Source organism: Cetorhinus maximus, unplaced genomic scaffold (genome assembly GCF_964194155.1).
Source record: "Cetorhinus maximus unplaced genomic scaffold, sCetMax3.hap1.1 HAP1_SCAFFOLD_2077, whole genome shotgun sequence".
Lineage (NCBI taxonomy): Eukaryota > Metazoa > Chordata > Chondrichthyes > Lamniformes > Cetorhinidae > Cetorhinus > Cetorhinus maximus.
This window is the reverse complement of record NW_027598017.1, coordinates 37,318-57,019: the sequence shown is the minus strand read 5'-3', so window position 1 is coordinate 57,019 and position 19,702 is coordinate 37,318. Positions and strand designations below refer to the sequence as shown.

The 19,702-nt window shown below is 44.8% G+C and overlaps 1 protein-coding gene across 1 annotated transcript in view; it reads right to left on the bottom strand.

Annotated features, from left to right (window-relative positions):
* Positions 1 to 4,453: 4,453 nt before the first annotated feature.
* The window catches only part of LOC144676913 (uncharacterized), a 49,743-nt gene continuing 34,494 nt past the window's right edge, over positions 4,454 to 19,702 (bottom strand). Inside the window, 1 exon segment of the mRNA XM_078537229.1 lies at positions 4,454 to 7,395. Coding sequence (XP_078393355.1) covers positions 6,352 to 7,395 — 1,044 coding nt within the window. The 3' untranslated portion in view covers positions 4,454 to 6,351.

Here is a 19,702-nt window from a genome sequence, read left to right as displayed (position 1 = left end):
TACATCCCAAAGACTGGCAGATCTTATCAAACTGCATGTCCCAGCCGCTGTTCACAACGGGCAGGGTACAGACTGTAGACAACCAGCCCGTGCTTGCAAAACTCAAAACACAGTGGCCAACATTAGATGTGATTCTACAATTGGACATTTGCTAAGTAACTCTCAATGAACTTAGAATTACACTCACAACCAATTTAAGATTGCCAGTCAGGCTTGCAATGTGGTGCATTGCGTCTACTGGAAGCTACATATATTAATACACAAGGCCCTGTTCTTTGCAGACAGAAAGAACATGTACAAAGATTGTGTCTATTTCAATTGAACAGAATAAGTGACAGCCATTTGCTGACTCATTCCTCAGGGCAATGTCTTGACCAATCTGACCCCATCCAATGACTTACTATTCCCTACTCTGATTCTATCAAACTCCCTAAGTATTCTATTTACGTCGGTGCTACTCTCTGATGTATCCCCCTTATCAGTTAATACTTCACTACTTCCCACTGGCAGTTTTTCTGCTCTCCAATCTGATTTTTCCTTCAGGTTCCTACCCCTCTCCCAATCTAGTTTAAACCCTCCCCAACAGCACTAGCAAACCTCCCAACAAAGACATTAGTCCCAGTCCTGTTAAGGTATAACCTGTCCTTCTTGTACAGATCCCACCTGCCACAGAACCAATCCTAATGCCTCAGAAATCTAAAGTCCTCCCTCCTACTCCATTTCTCCAGCCAAATGTTGAACAGCTCAATATTTCTATTGTTATGTTTACGAGCACATGGCACTGGGAGTAATCCTGGGATTACTACTCTTGAGGTCCTGCTCTTTAATTCCCTCCCTAACTCCCTAAAATCTGCTTTCAGGACCTCATTCCTTTTCCTACCTATGTCATTGGTCCCAATGTGCATCATGACCTCTGGCTGTTCACCCTCTGCCAAAAGAATGTCCTGCAGCCACTCTGTGACATCCTTGACCCTGGCACCAGGGAGGCAACATACCATCCTGGAGTCAGGTCTATAGCTGTAGAAACAACTGTCTGCTCCCCTAACTATGGAATCCCCTACCACTATACCTTTTCCACACTTTCTGCTCTCTCTTGTGCAGCTGAGCCACAATCTTGGCTCTTGTTACAGTCCTCTGAGGGACCATCTTGCTCAGCAGTATCCAAAATAGAAAAGCGGTTAGAGAGCAAGATAACCTCAGGGGATTTCTGCACTTCCTGCCTGTTTCTCTCAGGTACGATGGAGATCACCCATTCCCTCTCTGCCTGTGTACTTCTTAGCTGTGGTGTGACCACCTTTCTTAACGTGCTATCCACATAATCCTCAGCCTTGTGGATGCACCACAGACTCCAGCCGCTGCACCACAGACTCCAGCCGCTGCTCAAGTTCCGCAACCTGCAGCTCAAGTTTCTCCAGCTGGTGATACTTCCTACAGATATAGTCATCGATGGCACTTTGTGCCTGCACAAGTTACCACATCTTGCAGGATGCACATTCCACATGGCCAAGCTGCACTCCCATATCTTAAACTTTATATAAACTGTTTACTACAGTATGGTACAATATAATAACCAACCTGTCACTTACCAATTGTCTCTCTTCTCTGTGGTGAGTCCGGAAAGGCCTATACTTACCAACTAATCAACTTATGGGACTCCTGTCATGTCACTTTTGATTTTCTCTGTAAACTCCTGGCTCTCCCTCTCTCTGCCTTTTTGGGCTCTCTCTTTCTCACTTAACTCCTGCTGCTTTACAGGCTTCCACTGTAGCAAAGTAAGAGTCAGCTACTGCAGGCAGAGAAAAGATAGAAAATGAAAGGATCACCTCCTTCCCTCTTCACTGAACTCCCTCAACTCACCAAACACCAACTTAAGCCCTCTAATGCAGCCCAAAGCAGAACGGCAGATCAACCGATTCCACCTCCTGAGAGATACTGTAACCGGAGTAATTTTGTCAGTTTTGTTGGCTGTCAATGTAACTATTGTGACTTGACTGTCTATTGTAACAACTGTGATTGGGCCATAGATGGAACTAACAGACGTTAGTAAGCTAACAGGTCAAGAAGCCATTTTGAACTAATCCAGGAGACATGGATGACCAGAGATGTTCAGGTTATGATGAGAAGGAAAAGAGAGGCTTTTAGCAGGTACAAGGGAAGCAAATCAGCAGAGGCATTAGTGGCGTACAGACAGTGCAGGGTGGAGCTTAAGAAGGCAATTAGGAGAGCAAAGAGGGGATATGAGAAACCTCTGGCTGGTAAAAGTAGGGAAAATCCCAAGATATTCTATAAGTATATCAATGGGAAGAGGATAACCAGGGAAAGAGTAGGCCCCGTTAGGGACAAAGGAGGCAATCTATGGGTGGAGCCAGAGGACATCGCTCGAGTGTTGAATGAATACTTCATATCCGTCTTCACCCAAGAGAGTGAGGATGAAGGTTATTGAACTCGGGGAGAGAGACTGCAAGGTTCTTAAGCAAATTGATATGGGGAGTGACAAGGTATTGGAGGTGTTGGCAGGCTTAAAAGTGAACAAATCTTCAGGTCCGGATGATTTGTGTCCCAGACTGCTGAGGGAGGCAAGGGAGGAGATCGCAGGGGCTCTGACCCAAATTTTTAATTCCTCTCTGGCCAAGGGGGAGGTGCCAGAGGACTGGAGAAGAGCTAATGTGGTTCTACTATTTAAGAAGTGTTGTAGAGGTAAGCCAGGGAACTACAGGCCAGTGAGTCTCACGTCAGGGAAACTATTGGAGAAATTTCTGAAGGAGAGTATCTATCTCCACTTGGAGAGGCAAGGTTTGATCAGGGATAGTCAGCATGGCTTTGTCAGAGGGAGGTCATGCCTAACAAATTTGATTGAATTTTTTGAGGAGGTGACCAGGTGTGTCGATGAGGGTAGTGCAGTTGATGTAGTTTATATGGATTTCAGCAAAGCCTTTGACAAGGTCCCACATGGGAGACTTAGAAAGAAGGCAAATGTACATGGGATACAGGGTGATTTGATGAGGTGGATTCAAAATTGGCTTAGTTGTAGGAGGCAGAGGGTGATGACAGGATGCTTTAGTGACTGGAAGCCAGTGTCCAGTGGCGTACCACAGGGATCTGGGGATCTGTGCTCGGTCCCCTGTTATTTGTCATTTATATAAATGACATAGATGATGATGCGGGGGGGTAGGATTAGTTAGTTTGCGGATGACACAAAGATTGGCTGGGTGGTTAACAGTGAGGTTGAGTGTCTTGGGCTACAGGAAGATATAGACGGGATGGTCAAATGGGCCGATAAGTGGCAGATGGAATTTAACCCTGAAAAGTGTGAGGTGATACACTTTGGAAGGAGTAATTTGACAAGGAAGTATTCAATGAATGGCACGGCACTAGGAAGTTCTGAGGAACAAAGGGACCTTGGCGTGTGTGTCCATAGATCTCTGAAGGTGGAGGGGCATGTTAGTGGGGTGGTGAAAAAGGCATAAGGGACATTTGCCTTTATCAATCGAGGCATAGTTTACAAAAGTAGGGAAGTCATGTTGGAGTGGTATAGAACCTTGGTGAGGCCACAACTGGAGTACTGTGTGCAGTTCTGGTCGCCACATTATAGGAAGGATGTGATTGCACTGGAGGGGGTGCAGAGGAGATTCACCAGGATGTTGCCTGGGATGATATTCACGTTATGAAGAGAGGTTGGATAGACTTGGGTTGTTTTCATTGGAGTAGAGAAGACTGAGGGGCGACCTGATCAAGGTGTACAAGATTATGAGGGGCACGGACAGGGTGGATAGGGAGCAGCTGTTCCCCTTAGTTGAAGGGTCAATCACAAGGGGGCATAAGTTCAAGGTGAGGGGCAGGAGGTTTAGGGGGGATGTGAGGAAAAACCTTTTTACCCAGAGGGTGGTGACGGTCTGGAATGCGCTGCCTGGGAGGGTGGTGGAGGCGGGTTGCCTCACATCCTTTAAAAAGTACCTGGATGAGCACTTGGCACGTCATAACATTCAAGGCTATGGGCCAAGTGCTGGTAAATGGGATTAGGTAGGTAGGTCAGGTGTTTCTCATGTGTCGGTGCAGACATGATGGGCTGAAGGGCCTCTTCTGCACTGTGATTCTGTGATAGTAATATAAACCAGTTACTGCATGAATGGAAACCGGCCAGGAATGATTGAACAAAGTAGTGAGACTCAACTGTGAGACAGTTGAAGGATAATCAATTAATCAATAGATGTATTGGTAAAGACTGGACATATAACCTGGGACAGAAAGTCTGTAATGCTTACACATAATTTTAAATGTACTAAATGTACATTATAAGACAGTGCATTGTAAAATGATCTTTCACAGACCAATCTAAAAAGATGAGTTGTGCTAAGTCGAAGTCTTTATGTCCTTGGGGAGTAACATAAAGATGGGTAAAGAATAAGGCATTATTCAAGAATTATTAAAAATCAGATACTGAAATATAGGGAGTAGCCCCATTTTATTACTGTGTGGAAAGATGCTCACATATGTGAGAAACAAATTATAAATAAGCAGACAGTTAATTATTGTTTGACAGTTAGGCTAATTTGAGATAAGAAAATATGAGTTACGGGGATCAAATGAAGGTGTGGAGAAGCCATTTTGCTGGCATGTTATCCACGCACTGAGTGTTTGAGACGGGATTCTGAAAGATCGACTGTCGACGGCCGAGCAGAGGGTTAGCATCACTTCACACCTTCAGCTTGATCACCCGAGGAAGGTGTGAGAAGTCTGCTTAGTTGTTAAGATTTTTCCTTTTACTGTTAATTGAAACTTAGTTTTCTAATTTTTTAACTTGTTACCTTTCTACCTTTTAATTGTTAATAAATCTTTTAAATTTACCATCTGAAGTATTCAGTCTTCTCCGATGATTGAGTCTAGTGTGAACCAAATGATTTATTAGATAATACACAATTGGGGACATCAGGTCAAATGAGTTGTACCCCATAAATTAATTGTAATGCCCTTTACACCATGAGCTCTAATTTTGTGCAGTAACCTTTGATGTGGCACTTTGTCAAATGCCTTCTGGAAATCGAAGTACAGCACATCCACAGGTTCCCCTTACCTTGTTGCTTGTTACTTCCCCAAAGAACACTTATAAATCAGTCAGGCATGATTTCTGTTTCACAAAACCATGTTGACGCTGCCTGATTACATTGAGACTTTTTAAGTGCCCATTAGAACCTCCTGAATAATAGATTCTAGGATTTTGCCAATGACAGATGTTAAACTAACTAGCCTGTAGTTTCCTGCTTTCTGTCTCCCTCCTTGAATAGAGGAGTCACATTCACTATTTTCCAATCTGATGAGATCTTTCCAGAATCTAGGGAATTTTGGAAAATTAAAACCAATGCATCTACTATTTCAGCAGCCACTTCTTTTTAGACCTTAGGATGAAGTCCATCAGGACCAAGGGACTTGTCAGTTTTTAGTTCTAATAATATTCTCGGTCCCCTTTCCCTGGTGCCTGTTATAAGTTCCCTGTAATTGTTTTAAGTTCCTCTCTCTCTTTCACCTCCTGATTCACAATCATTTCTGGCAGGTTATTTGTATTCTTTGCAGTGAAGACAGGTGCTAAAATCTGTTGTGTTTGTCCGCCATTTCCTTATTTTCCATTATTAATTCCCCAGACTCACTCTCTAGAGGACCAATGCTCACTTTACTGATTCTTTTCCTTTTTAAATACTTGTCGAAACTCCACCTGTTTTTATATTTCTAGCTAGCTTTCTCTTGTAGTCTAATTTCTCCCTCTTTATTAATCTTTTAGTCATTCTTTGCTGTTCCTTTTATTCTTTATACGGTATTATAAAAACTGCAGCATTCCAATTGTTGTTGACGGTTCCCGTGTGTTCGGCTCTCAGCTGCAGGCAGCGCCTGGTTCAGTTTTACCCAACACATCTATGTCTGTGATGTCGCATTCATCTCACATTTATAAAGCTACTTTCACGCAGTGAGAAACATCCCAAAGGGCTTCACAGGAGTGATGACCCTGAGCCACATAAGGAGATGTGAGGATGTTAAACTGAGGGTCCTGTCTGCTCTCTCAGGCGGATGTGAAAGATCCCATGGCTGCTATTTTTAAGGAGAGCAGGGGCACACTCCATGGTGAGGGCAATATTTCACCCTCAACCAATCTGACTAAAAACAGGTCATCCCTGGTCATGATCACATTGCTGTTGTGGAGGTTTGCTGCGCACAGAGATGTCCTGAGATTGTGAAAGGCACTTTACAATTCTGTCAACTCCAGCCCGGATAATGTGATTAGCAACAACACTTACCCAATATCATAATTAACAAGGTTCACTCCTGAATCTGATTAACAGCAGCAGAATTTGAACAGTGCAGTCACGTGTGAATTCGCTGGTGTGTCAGCAGGTTAGAAGATCGATTAAATCTCTTCCCACACACGGAGCAGGTGAAGGGCCTCTCCCCAGTGTGAACTCGCTGGTGAGTCAGCAGGTTGGATGAATGAGTAAATCCCTTCCCACACACGGGACAGGTGAAGGGCCTCTCCCCAGTGTGAACTCGCTGGTGTCTCAGCAGGTTGGATGATCGATTAAATCCCTTCCCACACACGGAACAGGTGAATGGCCTCTCACCGGTGTGAACTCGCTGGTGTGTGAGCAAGTGGGATGGTCGTGTGAATCCCTTTCCACATTCAGAGCAGGTGAAGGGCCTCTCCCCAGTGTGAACTAGCTGGTGTGTCAGCAGGTTGGATGACTGGGTGAATCCCTTCCCACATTTGGAGCAGGTGAACGGCCTTTCCCCAGTGTGAACTCGTTCATGTACAGTAAGTTCAGATGATCGTCTGAACCCAGTTGCACAGTGAGAGCACCTGAACGGTCTCTCATCAGTGTGAATGCGTTGATGATATTGCAGATCCCCAGAACCTTTGAAGCACTTTCCACAGTCTGGACATTTAAAAGGTCTCTCGTCAGTGTGAACCCGTTGATGTGTCAGAAGGTGGGGCGATGTCCTGAACCTCTTCCCACACTGTGAGCAGCTGAACGGTGCATAGCCGGTGTGAATGCGCTGGTGCTCCCTCAGTCCATGTGGGTTTTTAAAGCTCTTTTCACAGTCAGGGCATTTAAACTCTCTCTTTTCAGCGTGGACTTGCTGGTGTTTCAGCAGGTGGGATGAGAGAGTGAATCCTTTTCCACACACGGAGCAGGTGAACGGCCTCTCCCCAGTGTGAAGTCGCTGGTGTCTCTGAAGGCAGACTAACTGAATGAATCCCTTCCCACACATGGAGCAGCTAAATGGCCTCTCCCCGGTGTGACTGCGTCGATGAGTTTCCAGATCAGACGGGGATCTGAATCCCTTCCCACAGTCCCCACATTTCCACGGTTTATCCCTGGTGTGAACGGTACTTTTTGCTTCCATGTTCAAAGGATGATAATATTCAGGTCCTGATGAATCAAGTGACTCTGGCTGATTTTGATGTGATAGTGGTTTGACTTTCCAAACTGAAAATCCTTCTAATACTCTACAAAATGAATTTAAAACATAAACAAGGAACTGTGAAACAGAACCGACAAAAACACAAGGACAGGCTGTGACATTGAGGTGAATGAATCTGGTAATTTGTGGGACCAGCACGTGGAAAATGTGACCATGGAAGCTACCAGATTGTCATAAAAACCCAACTGGTTCACTAATGTCCTTAAGGGAAGGGAACCTGCCTCCCAGTCTGGACCTACACAAGATTCTGGCCTCTACGGGAGAAGAGAGAGTGAGAGGTGGAGGAGGGGAAAAGGAGACGGATTTCATAGATCTGCAATTCAACCAGAATTTGGAAATTCCAAACCCATGGCCCCCACCACCTGGAAATACAAGAGCAGCTGGTGCATGGAGAAAACCATCGGCTTTAAGACGCACAGCATAGAGTTCACACTGGGGAGAGGCCAGACACCTGCTCCACATGTGAGAAGGGGTTTAATCCATCATCCATCCAGCTGACACACCAGCGAGTTCAGCAATGACTCCGGGGGTTGGATTCTGCTGTTCATCACATCCAGGGCTGAACCATGTTCATTCTGATAGTGTGGGTTTGTTTCTGCTGATGTTAATAATCTCTGTAACCGGACTGGTGATTTAATATTCTGGAAATTGCCTTGTTTTACTTTGTAACCCTTACTCTTCAAATGAAGCATCTTTCTTCAGCCTACAACAAACAGTAATTTACTTGTAATTTTTTCCATTTAGTTTCTTTATTCAGTGCTCACCATATGGTCTGCTCTACGTTGGGAAGATCAAACACAGATTGGGTGATCACTTTGTGGAACAACCTCTGTTCAGTCTGTGAGCTTGACCATGAGCTTCTGGTCACTTGTCATTTTAATTCTCTGCTCCACTCCCACTCTGACCTCTCTGTCCTTGGCCCCCCCTGATCTGTTCCAATGAAGCTCAATGGGAGCTTGAGGAAAAGCAGCTCATCTTTCGATTCAACACTTTACAACCTTCCAGAACTCAACATCGAGTTCAGCAGTTTCTGCACCAACAGGGAGTTGTCAGGATCAGGAACTCTTGACCTGAAAAGGTGCTGGAACCTGATTCTACAGGGAATTTTAAAAGGAAGTTGACAGGGACTTGAGAATGAGGAACTTACTGATTACAAACAGAATGCATGTGTGTGGGTCTAAACATGACTGCTCTTTCAAAGAGACAGCAGAAGCACAAAGGGTTGAATGGCCTTTCTGTGCCGTAAGTTTCTATGATTCTAGGGGATGGCTATTTAGTCCCTCGTGCCTGTTCCACCATGAATTGAAAACGTGGCTGATCTGTGATCTAACTCTATACACTTGCCTTTGCTCCACATCCATTAATACCTTTGGTTAACAAAGATTGTTCAATGTCAGATTTAACATTAACATTGATCTTGCATCAACTGCTGTTTGTGGAACAGAGTTCCTCACTTCTACCTACCTTTGTGTGCAGAGGTGTTTGCTAACTTCACTTCTGAAAGGTTCAGCTCTCATGTTTACATTATGCCCACTATTGCGTTGATATCCTCTTTAACCAGCAATGCAATTCCACCACCTTTTCCTTTTTGTCTGACCTTCCTAAACACTGAATACCCCTGGATGTTCAGTTCTCATCCCTGGTTGATGCAAGATCAATGTTAATGTTAAATCTGACATTGAACAATCTTTGTTAACCAAAGGTATTAATGACATTGAACAGTCCCAGATTCCCCAACTGGTGGAAATTGTTTCTCTCTATCTATCCACTCAGTTCCAATTAATATTTTGACAACTTTGATCAAATCACCCCTTAATCTTCTAAATTCCAGTGAATACAACCCAACTTTGTGTCATCTCGCCTCACAATTTAACACTTGGAGTCCAGGTATCGTTCAGGTAAGTCTGTGCTGCATTCCCTCCAAGGAAAATGTATCCTTCCTGCCCAGAACTGAACACCGTTCTCCAGATGTCGTCTGACCAGGGCTTTGTGTATCCAGATGCTTTTCCAGTCACAGTGATACCTGAAATTAATTTATTAGGAGAGATGACTGAAACTCGGATTGTGTTTCCAGGAATTTATCCAAGATAGAGAGAAATTATTTCTGTTAACTGGGGAGTTGTGGACTAGGGGCATAGTCTAAAAATTGTAGCCAGGTCTTTCAGATTGAAATGAGGTAACAATTGTTGACACAAAAACAAAAGTTTGGAATTCTCTCCCACAAATGACAATTCCCTCACCAATATGGCCACCCATTTACACCCCCACCCCCCACCTTCCCCTCCCAAGATGGTGACAGGCAGTTGCCTGCATAAACCAGGCCTCTTACCAGGGTTTCCAGTCCCACAGCCACCATGTTTTTTTTAATTCTATGATGGGTTGTGGGCATTGCCCATTCCTAATAGCCCTGGAACTGAGTGGCTTGCTGGACGGTTTCAGAGTGAACCACTTCACTGTGGGTCTGGAGTCACATGTAGGTTGGCAGATTTCCTTCCCTGAAGGGGCGCTGGTGAACCAGATGAGGTTTTAAAACAACCCATGATAGTTTTATGGTCACTATTTCCGAGACGAGGTTTATATTCCAGATTTATTCACTGAATTGAATCCATATCCTCAGAACAGGGTCTCTGGGTTTCTAGCCCAGTGACATTACCGCTAGGCCACTGTCTCCCCGTCCTCCGAGCTCGCGTGCGGTTTCCAGGCTCCCCCCGGTTCATAATCTCCACCCGCCCTCTGAGCTCGCGCGCGGTTTCCAGGCTCCCCCCGGTTCATAATCTCCACCCGCCCTCTGAGCTCGCGCGCGGTTTCCAGGCTCCCCCCGTTCACAATCTCCAGCCGTCGGCTTCATTTCTCACCCTTTGTGATCTTAACCCGACCGCCTTCTTCCAGCTCCGATTCCAGTTCTGCGCATGCTTCAGTCGCAGCCTAGCCCCGCCCCTCCATCACTCCGATTGGCTCGAGAACCAAAGGCAGCCGCGGACACGCCCCCTCCTGCTATTGGCCTGTCGCTGCTGTCAATCAGCCGGGCATTGTGAGCTGACAGGTGGGAGGTCACTGTCGGGAGCGGGTTAATAAACCCCGGGCGGGGGGGGCGGGGTTTACAAATCCCGAATGCGGCGCCAGTTAAACAATGAACATTCTCCACTCTCACTATCCGCCGCTTCCGGCTTCTCTCTGAATCCTCCCAATATACTGAACACCAATGTGTTCACTCTGTTCCAATATTCTGAATGTGAGAATACCTTTACAAAAAGCAATGACCTGCTGAGACACCAGCGTATTCACACTGCACTCTCACTGAGACTCACAGTGATGGAAAACTGTCTCACCCCTGTACACAAACTGCCTTTGGACTGTGGCTGGGAGCTCCTGTCTGTTGGGTGTCAGATAGAAACTCGGCTTAAACTGTCACCCAACTGTCTCCAGGAGCAGCTGAGAAAACAAACTGTAGAATCCAATCGGACAGAATGACCCATCAGACAATCAATGTACAGGTTAAACCTTCCTTCCAGCCTCTGATCAAACACTTCTCCCTTTAAAACCAGGATTCAATGTTCAGATACACACCGAGACAGAGATTGCTGACACTCAAGAACACTTCCCAGTGTCAAATAATCAGTCTGTTGTGAGTCTTTCACACAAGGGGCTGCTTCCTGGCTCCGTCTCCATGTGTGTCAGCTCACAAGGGCGTGACTCAGCACCGTGTCAGCATCTGACCGCCCCTATATCACGCTTCAGCAGCTGGGGCCCAGGCATCCAGAGTGGGGGAAGTTCTGTATGAGAGTTTCACTGTTTTCTGTCACTGTGAGCCTCAGGGAGCAGCAGTACACTGCAGCGTCGGTCAGCTGCAGCCCCCACATAGTTAATGTGGTTAATTTAGTCCGATTTCGAGCTCTGCAATTTGGCAAATTGGATCCAAAATTGGCTTAGTGGCAGGAGGCAGAGGGTGATGGTCCAAAGTTGTTTTTGTGATTGGAAGGCTGTGATGAGTGGTATACCTCAGGGATACTTGCCTTTTTTAGTCGAGGCATAGAATATAAGAGCAGGGGGGTTATGTTGGAGCTGTATAAAACACTAGTTGGGCCACATCTGGAGTAATCTGTGCAATTCTGGGCGCCACACTATAGGAAGGATGTGATTGCACTGGAGAGGGTGCAGAGGAGATTCACCAGGATGTTGCCTAGGCTAGAGTGTTTCAGCTATAAAGGGAGACTGGATCGGCTAGGGCTGTTTTCCATAGAGCAGAGAAGGCTGAGTGGGGACCTGATAGAGGTGTACAAAATTATGAGGGGCATAGATAGGGTAGATAAGAAGAAACTTTTCCCCTCAGCGGAGGTGTCAATAACCAGGGGGCGGAGATTTAAGGTAAGGGGCAGGATCTTTAGAGGGGATTTGAGGAAAAATATTTTCACACAGGGGATGGTTGGAATCTGCAACACACTGCCTGAGGGGGTGGTAGAGGCAGGAACCCTGACAACATTTAAGAAGTATTTTGGTGAGTACTTAAAACGCCATTACATACAGGGCTGCGGGCCAAGTGCTGGGAAATAGGATTAGAATAGATAGGTGCTTGATGGCCAGCATGGACGCAATGGGCCGAAGGGCCTTTTTCTGTGCTGTATAATTCTATGACTCTCTGACCCCGAGCCTGCTCACAGGAGGGATGGTTCCACTGTTACAGACCGAGTGGGAATGACATTCTATTGTGACATTGTGAAAGTTTAATGACATTCTGACGATGCCGGCACACATGAGGTCTACGATTTTAAGGTGCAAGATGGTGTGGCATTACTTTCCTCATCATCTGTCATAAGAGGATCCCCTCCACTATCCACTTTGTCTTGGTTATATTGACATGAAATAATAGTAATGATCGCCATCATCATCATCATTGAAACCTCTGATGAGTCTCTGGAAAGTCAGCGAGCTCTCTGCAACAGAGAAGATTCCCCACATGTCAAACTTGAAGGTGGATGTTTGAATCTTGAAGCAAAACATGATAAACAACATTAAGTTCACAACCATCATGTTACCGGATATCCGTAATCACAGACAAGTGATATGTCAGTAGCACGTGTATCACTGAGCCCTCAGTGAACCACTGGGTGCATGGGCTGAAACCAAGTTCAAATAATCCCAAAGCATCTCTCTTACCGTGTTCAGTTAATGCTGAGCAGATAGACACATTCTCAGTTATAATACTGAGAGGAACTTTTCAGTCATTTCAAATTGGAGACTGATGAAAATAGAATGAAGGAACATTTGAGAAAAAGAAACTCATCGTGACCATTGGAATGTGTTCTGTCTCGTTCACTGAAAGGCCGAATGAGTGGTCAGCAAAAGGTTCCAATGCAGCAGGTTGGTCGAGTGATTATGGTGTTGGACTTAGGTTCAGTCAACGAATGCTCAAGTGGAATTGAGCCTCCCACACCCAACCTCCTCCTGGGAGTTTTTTTGCCAGGGTTGTTCCTGCTTTTGTTGAGCGAGGAAGATGGAAGTAAGGGAACGATGCTGCTAGGCAGATCAGCAATTCTCTTAGTGAATTCAGAGTAGCGTCAAGGGGTTGAATGACACCCTCCTGTTTCTATTGAAGGACAATATATTTTCCAAAGACTGTAAAGAGTGGGATTGATGGAGAATGGAGAATGATGCAGAATGAGAAAGACAGATATATAGAAAGAGAGAAAGTTAGGTTGGCAGAGAGAAGTAATGATCAATTTATTTCCTAAAAAAGGCAGGTTGGGCACAGAGAGCTTTTGTAAGAATATTTTGTATCTGTCTTTACCAAGGAAGAAGATGCTATATGGCCACGGTGAAAGAGGTAAGTAAAACACTAGAAGTATTTAAAATTGATAGGAAGAAGAGACTAGATAGACAGTCAATATTTAAAGTTAATAATGAACATGGACTGGATGAGTTGCATCCATGGATAATGAGGGAAGTGAGAGTGGAAATTTCAGAGGCACTGGCCATAATTTTCCAATTTCACTTAGACTCAGAGGTAGTTCCAGAGGACTGGAGGATTGCAAACGTTATAACTTTGTTGAAAAAAAGTAAAGATAAGCCCAATAACTACAGGCCAGTCAGTTTAACCTCCGTGGTGGGGAAAATTCTAGAAGCAATGATTCGGGATAAAATTAATAATCACATCGATAAATGTGGGTTAATTGAGGAAAACCAGCACGAATTTAATCTTATTTATTGGCCATCCGACCCCAGTGTGAAAGCAAAGAAAAACCTGTTCATAATTGGGGTTCTCTATGGCAGCACTTTTACCCAGCATCCCCCGCGGTGGAGAATGTCCCCTGTCCATTACCACAGAGGAGCAGCGCGCAGGCGCAGTGCTGCCCAGTGTTGGGAGCATGCGCAGTGTCAGATGACCAGGGACAGACGCTTCTCTCCCGGATCCACAATGGGTAGAGGGGGGAATGGCGGGGGCGGAAAGAGCGATGGATCCGGCGGGTGGACGGAGAGGCTCCGGAAACATGTTGTGTAAACTGCAAACCCCAAATGAGAAGCTACCGGTTCTCCGTTTGCACAGAGCGGAGCCGAGAGGAAATGTCCCGGTGACAAACCCAGAGCAGGAGGGGAGAATGTTGTGAATTTCTATCCTGGACTGACAGGGATGGGTTTTGGAAACTCCTTTCACAGGGGGTTAGAAGAGGAGGATTTACACACAGCAAACTCAAACCGACAGAAATGTGTGTCTCTTCTCAATTTCTATCCTGGGCCAACTGATGAATTTTGTAAACCAAAAAAAAAATTACAGGTGTTGGGAAGGTTTGGGTTGGGGCATCTTTTCTTTAGAAAAAGGGAGAGGGAGGAGCTGATAGAGGGCTTTACAATGATCAATGGGTTGGACGGGGTAGATATGGAGACAATGTTTCCACTTGAAATGTCTTCATTCAGAGAGTGGTGAGAATATGGAACTCACAGGAAACCATTGAGGGAGAAAAATTGTGATAGTTTCAACAGGAGACTAGATGAGTACATGGAAGAAAAGGGATTAGAAAGATAAGCTGAAAGGCTGAGATGATTTGCATGAAATGGGGGGAGAAGCATAAAACTAGCAGAACAGTTGGACAGAATGGCCTGTTTGTCTGTTGCATATTTTGAGTATTTCAATTTAAACTTCATTTACAGGGTATTCGGAGGGTTGGATTTGCAGATGGGAAATTCAAACCAAACATCACATCAAGATCTGACAGAGTCACTTGATTCATCAGGATCCGAATATCATTGGCCTTTGAATGTGCAAGGAGAAATGTTTGGCTGTTCTATCTGTGGGAAAATGTTTCAAACATCAGTGTGACTGGAAAAGCACGAAGACAGACACACACACCCCGAGTGAGAGTTTTCCAGTGAACTGACTGTGGAAAGAGCTTTAACCAGTTACACAGCCTGAAAAAACATCACACTGTTCACAGCGGGAAGGGACTGTACACGTGTTGTGTGTGGGTGTGGGGCTGGGCTTCAACTGGTCGTCCAACCTGGGGAGACACAAGGACACCCGCACCATGGGGAAACCATGGAAATGTGGGGACTGTGGGAAGGGTTTCAATTCCCCATCTGAGGTGGAAACTCATCGACGCAGTCACACTGGGGAGAGACCGTTCACTTGCTCCGTGTGTGGGAAGGGATTCACTCAGTCATCCAGTCTCTACACACACCAGCATGTTCATACTGGCAAGAGGCCATTCACCTGCCTTGAATGTGGAAAGGGATTTAATGCTTTGTCAAACCTCCGGACTCACCATCGTGCTCACTCTGATGAGAGACCGTTTAAATGTTCTGACTGTGAGAAGAGATTTATAAGCAGAAAGGATCTACTGACACACCAACACACTCACACTGGGGAGAGGCCATTCACCTGCAATGTGTGTAGGAAAGGATTCACTCAGTCATCCCACGTCCTGACACACCAACTTGTTCACACTGATAAGAGACCTTTTAAATGTTCTGACTGTGAGAAGAGCTTTAAAAGTAAAAAGGATTTACTGAACCATGAACACATTCACACTGGCGAGAGGCCATTCACCTGCTCCGTGTGTGGGAAGAGATTCATTTCTTCATCCCACCTTCTGACACACCAATTTGTTCACACCGAGCAGAGACCTTTTAATTGTCCTGACTGTGAGAAAAAATTTAAAAGCAGAAAGGATCTTCTGAAACACCAACACACTCACACTGGGGAGAGGCCATTCATCTGCTCTATCTGTGGGAAGGGATTCACTCGGTTAGCCCACCTGCTGAGACACCATCGAGTTCACACTGGGGAGAGGCCATTCACCTGCAGTGAATGTGAACAGGAATTCATTGATTCATCTGACCTTCTGATACACCAGCGAGTTCATACTGGGGAGAGACCATATACTTGCCTTGAGTGTGGCAAAAGATTCACTCAGTCATCTCATCTCACTACACATCAACTTGTTCACACTGATCAGAGACCTTTTAAATGTTCTGACTGTGAGAAGAGATTTAAAAGTAAACAGAATCTGCTGACACACCAGCGAGTTCATACTGGGGAGAGGCCGTTCACCTGCTCCGTGTGTGGGAAGAGATTCGCTCAGTCAAACAACCTGCTGAGACACCAGCAAGTTCATATGCGACAGCAGGGGTTGGATTCTGATGTAATTGCTACATTTATTCACATGCAGGACTGAATCATGTCTGGATGCCTGTTTTCAGTTTTCAGTGGGGTTCCACAATTTGTAGTTTATATCAATGATTTAGACTTAAATGTAGGGGCAATGAGCAAGAAGATTGCAGATGATGTCAACATTGCTGGTGTGGTTGACAATGAGGAAGAAAGCTGTGGACTGCAGGAAAACATCAATGGACTGGTCAGATGAGCAGAGCAGAAAATTGGTAAATGTAAATCAATCTGGAGCAGTGTGTGATAATGAAATTGGGGAGGGCAAACAAGAGAAGGGAATGAAAATAAAAGGGATGACGCTGAGAACTACAGAGGAACAGAGAGACCTCGGAGTGCACATCCACAGATCCCTGAATGTGGCTGGACAGGTAGATCAGGTGGTCAGGAAGGCATTTGGGACACTTTCTTGCCTGAGGCCTAGAATATAAGAGCAGGGAGATTATGTTAGAATTGTGTAAAACACTTGTTAGAGCACAGCTAGAGTACTGAGTATGGCCTTGGTCACTGCATTAATCAACTATAAAGTAATCAATTAGCCTAAAACTAAAGACAAATTGATAATTTATCATAGAATTGCAGTCAGTATTCAATTAATCAAATCTAGGGGATAATGATAAAGCTAACTAACAATGGGTTGAAACAGTGAAGAAGTCTGATTTTTTCAGTAAATTAAACTCTGAGGTGTTTAGATGATAAGAGTTAAGAAAAACATTTTTGTTAATTCCCTCTAAAAAAATAAGGTGACTTTAGCACAATGGAAGAAGCTGATTGGTGGGTAGCTGATGAATCTTTATTTATTTTAATGATTAGCTTATTTTGTTTAAATGAGTTAATAATCAGATAAATAAAGGCATGGCAGGGCATCTAATTCCTGTAGAGTGCGCATCCAGTTCCATGTGGGAAAATCAGGATGCATCTCTGTGCTGGACAATCACAAGTGCAGGAAGTGTCATCAGCTGGAGCAGCGGGAGGCAAAGGGGAATGGTCAAGAGGTGGTTTTGGGACCACAAGGCTGTTTCCAGTGGAGTTCTGGATGGCTCAGCACAGGATGCCATGCTTCTGTGGTATATATCACTGCTTTAGACTTTAACATGGGGACATGATTAAGACATTTTCAACCTTGTCATTAACAGTGAGAAAGAAAGCTGTAGACTGTCGGAAGGTGTCAATAGAATGATCAGGTGGGCAGAAAAGTAGCAAATGGAGATCATCCTCGAGAAGTGTGAGGTAATAAATACATTTGGGGAGGGCAAACATGGCAAAGGTAAAGAATATTACTGGTATGATGGTGAGAAGTGTAGGTGAACAGAGGGACATTGGAGTGCATGTCCACAGATCCCTGAAGGGGACAGGCGAGGTAGATAAGGTGTTTAAAAAGGCAGACAGGATACTTTCTGTTATTAACTGAGACATAGAATACAAGAACAGGGAATATTTCTAGCATTTTCGGTTGATGAAAGATCACAGACCTGAAACTCCTCTCTCTCCATAGATGCTGCCAGAGCTGCTGAGTATTTCCAGCGTTTTCTGTTTTTATTATATGATCAGGGAGGTTATACTAGAGCTGAATAAACAACTAGTTGGACCACAGCTGGACTACTGACTACAGTTCTGGTCAGTGCATTACAGGAAGGATGTGTTCACACCAGAGAGGGTACGGAGGAGATTTATGAGGATATTGACAGGAATGGCGAATTTTAACGATAAGGTTGGGGTTGTTTTCTTTGGAACAGAGGAGGCTGAGGGGAGATTTAACTGAGGTGTATAAAATTATGAGGGGCACAGATAGAGTGGATAGGAAGGACTTATTTCTGTTAACAGAGATATCAATGACTAGAGGGCTTAGATTTAAACTAATTAGCAGATGGTAACCCCCAGGATGTTGATAGTGGGGGATACAGCGGTGGGCGATGGTTGGATTCTCTATTTTTGGAGATGGTCATTGCCTGACACTTGTGTGGCGTGAATGTTACTTGCCATTTGTCAGCCAAAACCTGGATATTGTCCAGGTCTTGCTGCATTTGGACATGGACTGTTTCAGTATCTGAGGAGTCACGAGTGGTGCTGAACATTGTGAATTGTCCTGATGAGTGCAAGACAAAAAGCTTAGTCATGTCTCTTTTTTCACCAATCTTCTGTAATGTGGCTGGTGTTTACTATTTTAATACATCAAATAAATCAGCTTTGTTTCAAATATACAGCGCGTCGTGTGTTTGGTCTCTCTGAGATATCACGAGCGTGTTCCCTTAAATCCACTCAGGAAATGTCTTTAACAGGAAACCAACAATTAAACACATCACATCAAATAATTGGCAAAAATCAGGAACCATTTTTTATTCAATAAGTTATGACCTGAGACGTTCTGCCTGAAAGGGGATAGGAGCAGATTCAATAACAACTTTCCAAAGTGAGTTAGATCTCCAGTTAAAAGGTAAAGTCTGCAGGGCTCTGGGGAAAGGGCAGGGGAGTGTGGGCTAATTGTCAGCTCTTTCAAAGGTGATCACAACCCTATAAGGCAGCTATATGTCGACAGGAGAAAGGCTGGTGTTCAACTCTCTGAGATAACAAGGAAGTTATGAGAAATCAGAACAAAACACTGGTTCAACCTCAACTGGAGTATTGTGTCCAATTCTGGATACCACACTTTAGGAAGGATGTGAAGGTATTGAAGAGGATGCAGAACAGATTATTGAGAATGGATCCAGGGATGAGAAACTGCAGTTATGAGGATAGATTGGAAAAGATGGGGCTGATCTGTTTAGAGAAAAGAAGATTCAGAGGAGATTTGATAAAAATGCTCAAAATCATGAGGGATCTGGACAGAGTAGACAGGGAGAAACGATTCCTAGTGGCAGAAGGGCTGAGGACCAGAGGACATGGGTTAAAGATGAATTGAAAAAGAAGCAATGGTGACATGAGGAAAACCCTGTTTATGCAGTGAGTGGTTAGAATCTGGAGTGCACTGACTGAGAGTGGGGTGGAGGAAGGTTCAATCATGCCTTTCAAACAGAATTGGATAATTATCTGAACAGAAAAAATGTGCAGGGCCGGGGAGTGGGACTGGCTGAGTAGCTCTTTCGGAAAGCTGGCATGGGCAAGGACATGATGGGCCGAATGACCTCCTTCTATGCTGTAACCATTCTATGATTCTAATGAAGGCTGTGGGGAAAGGGCAGGGGAGTGGGACTCATTGGCAGCTCCTTCAAAGGTGGTCCCAGCCCTACAATGCAGCTCCATATTGAAAGGAGGCAGTCTGATGTCCAACTCTCCAAGAATAAAGAAAGATCTCAACTCTTAGCAGGAATAGGCAATTCAGCCTCTCGAGCCTGCCCCACCATTCAATACGATCTTAATTGATCTCATTTCGGCCTGAACTCCAATTTCCCGCCCTCCCCCCATAACCTTTCAACTCTTTACTAATTAAAAATCTGTCTATCTCCTCCTTAAATTTATTCAGTGTCCCGGCATCCCCTGCACTCTGAGGTAGTGAATTCCACAGATTCACGACCCTTTGAGAAAAGTAATTCCTCCTCATCTCTGATTTAAATCTACCACCCTTTAGCCTAAAACTATGGC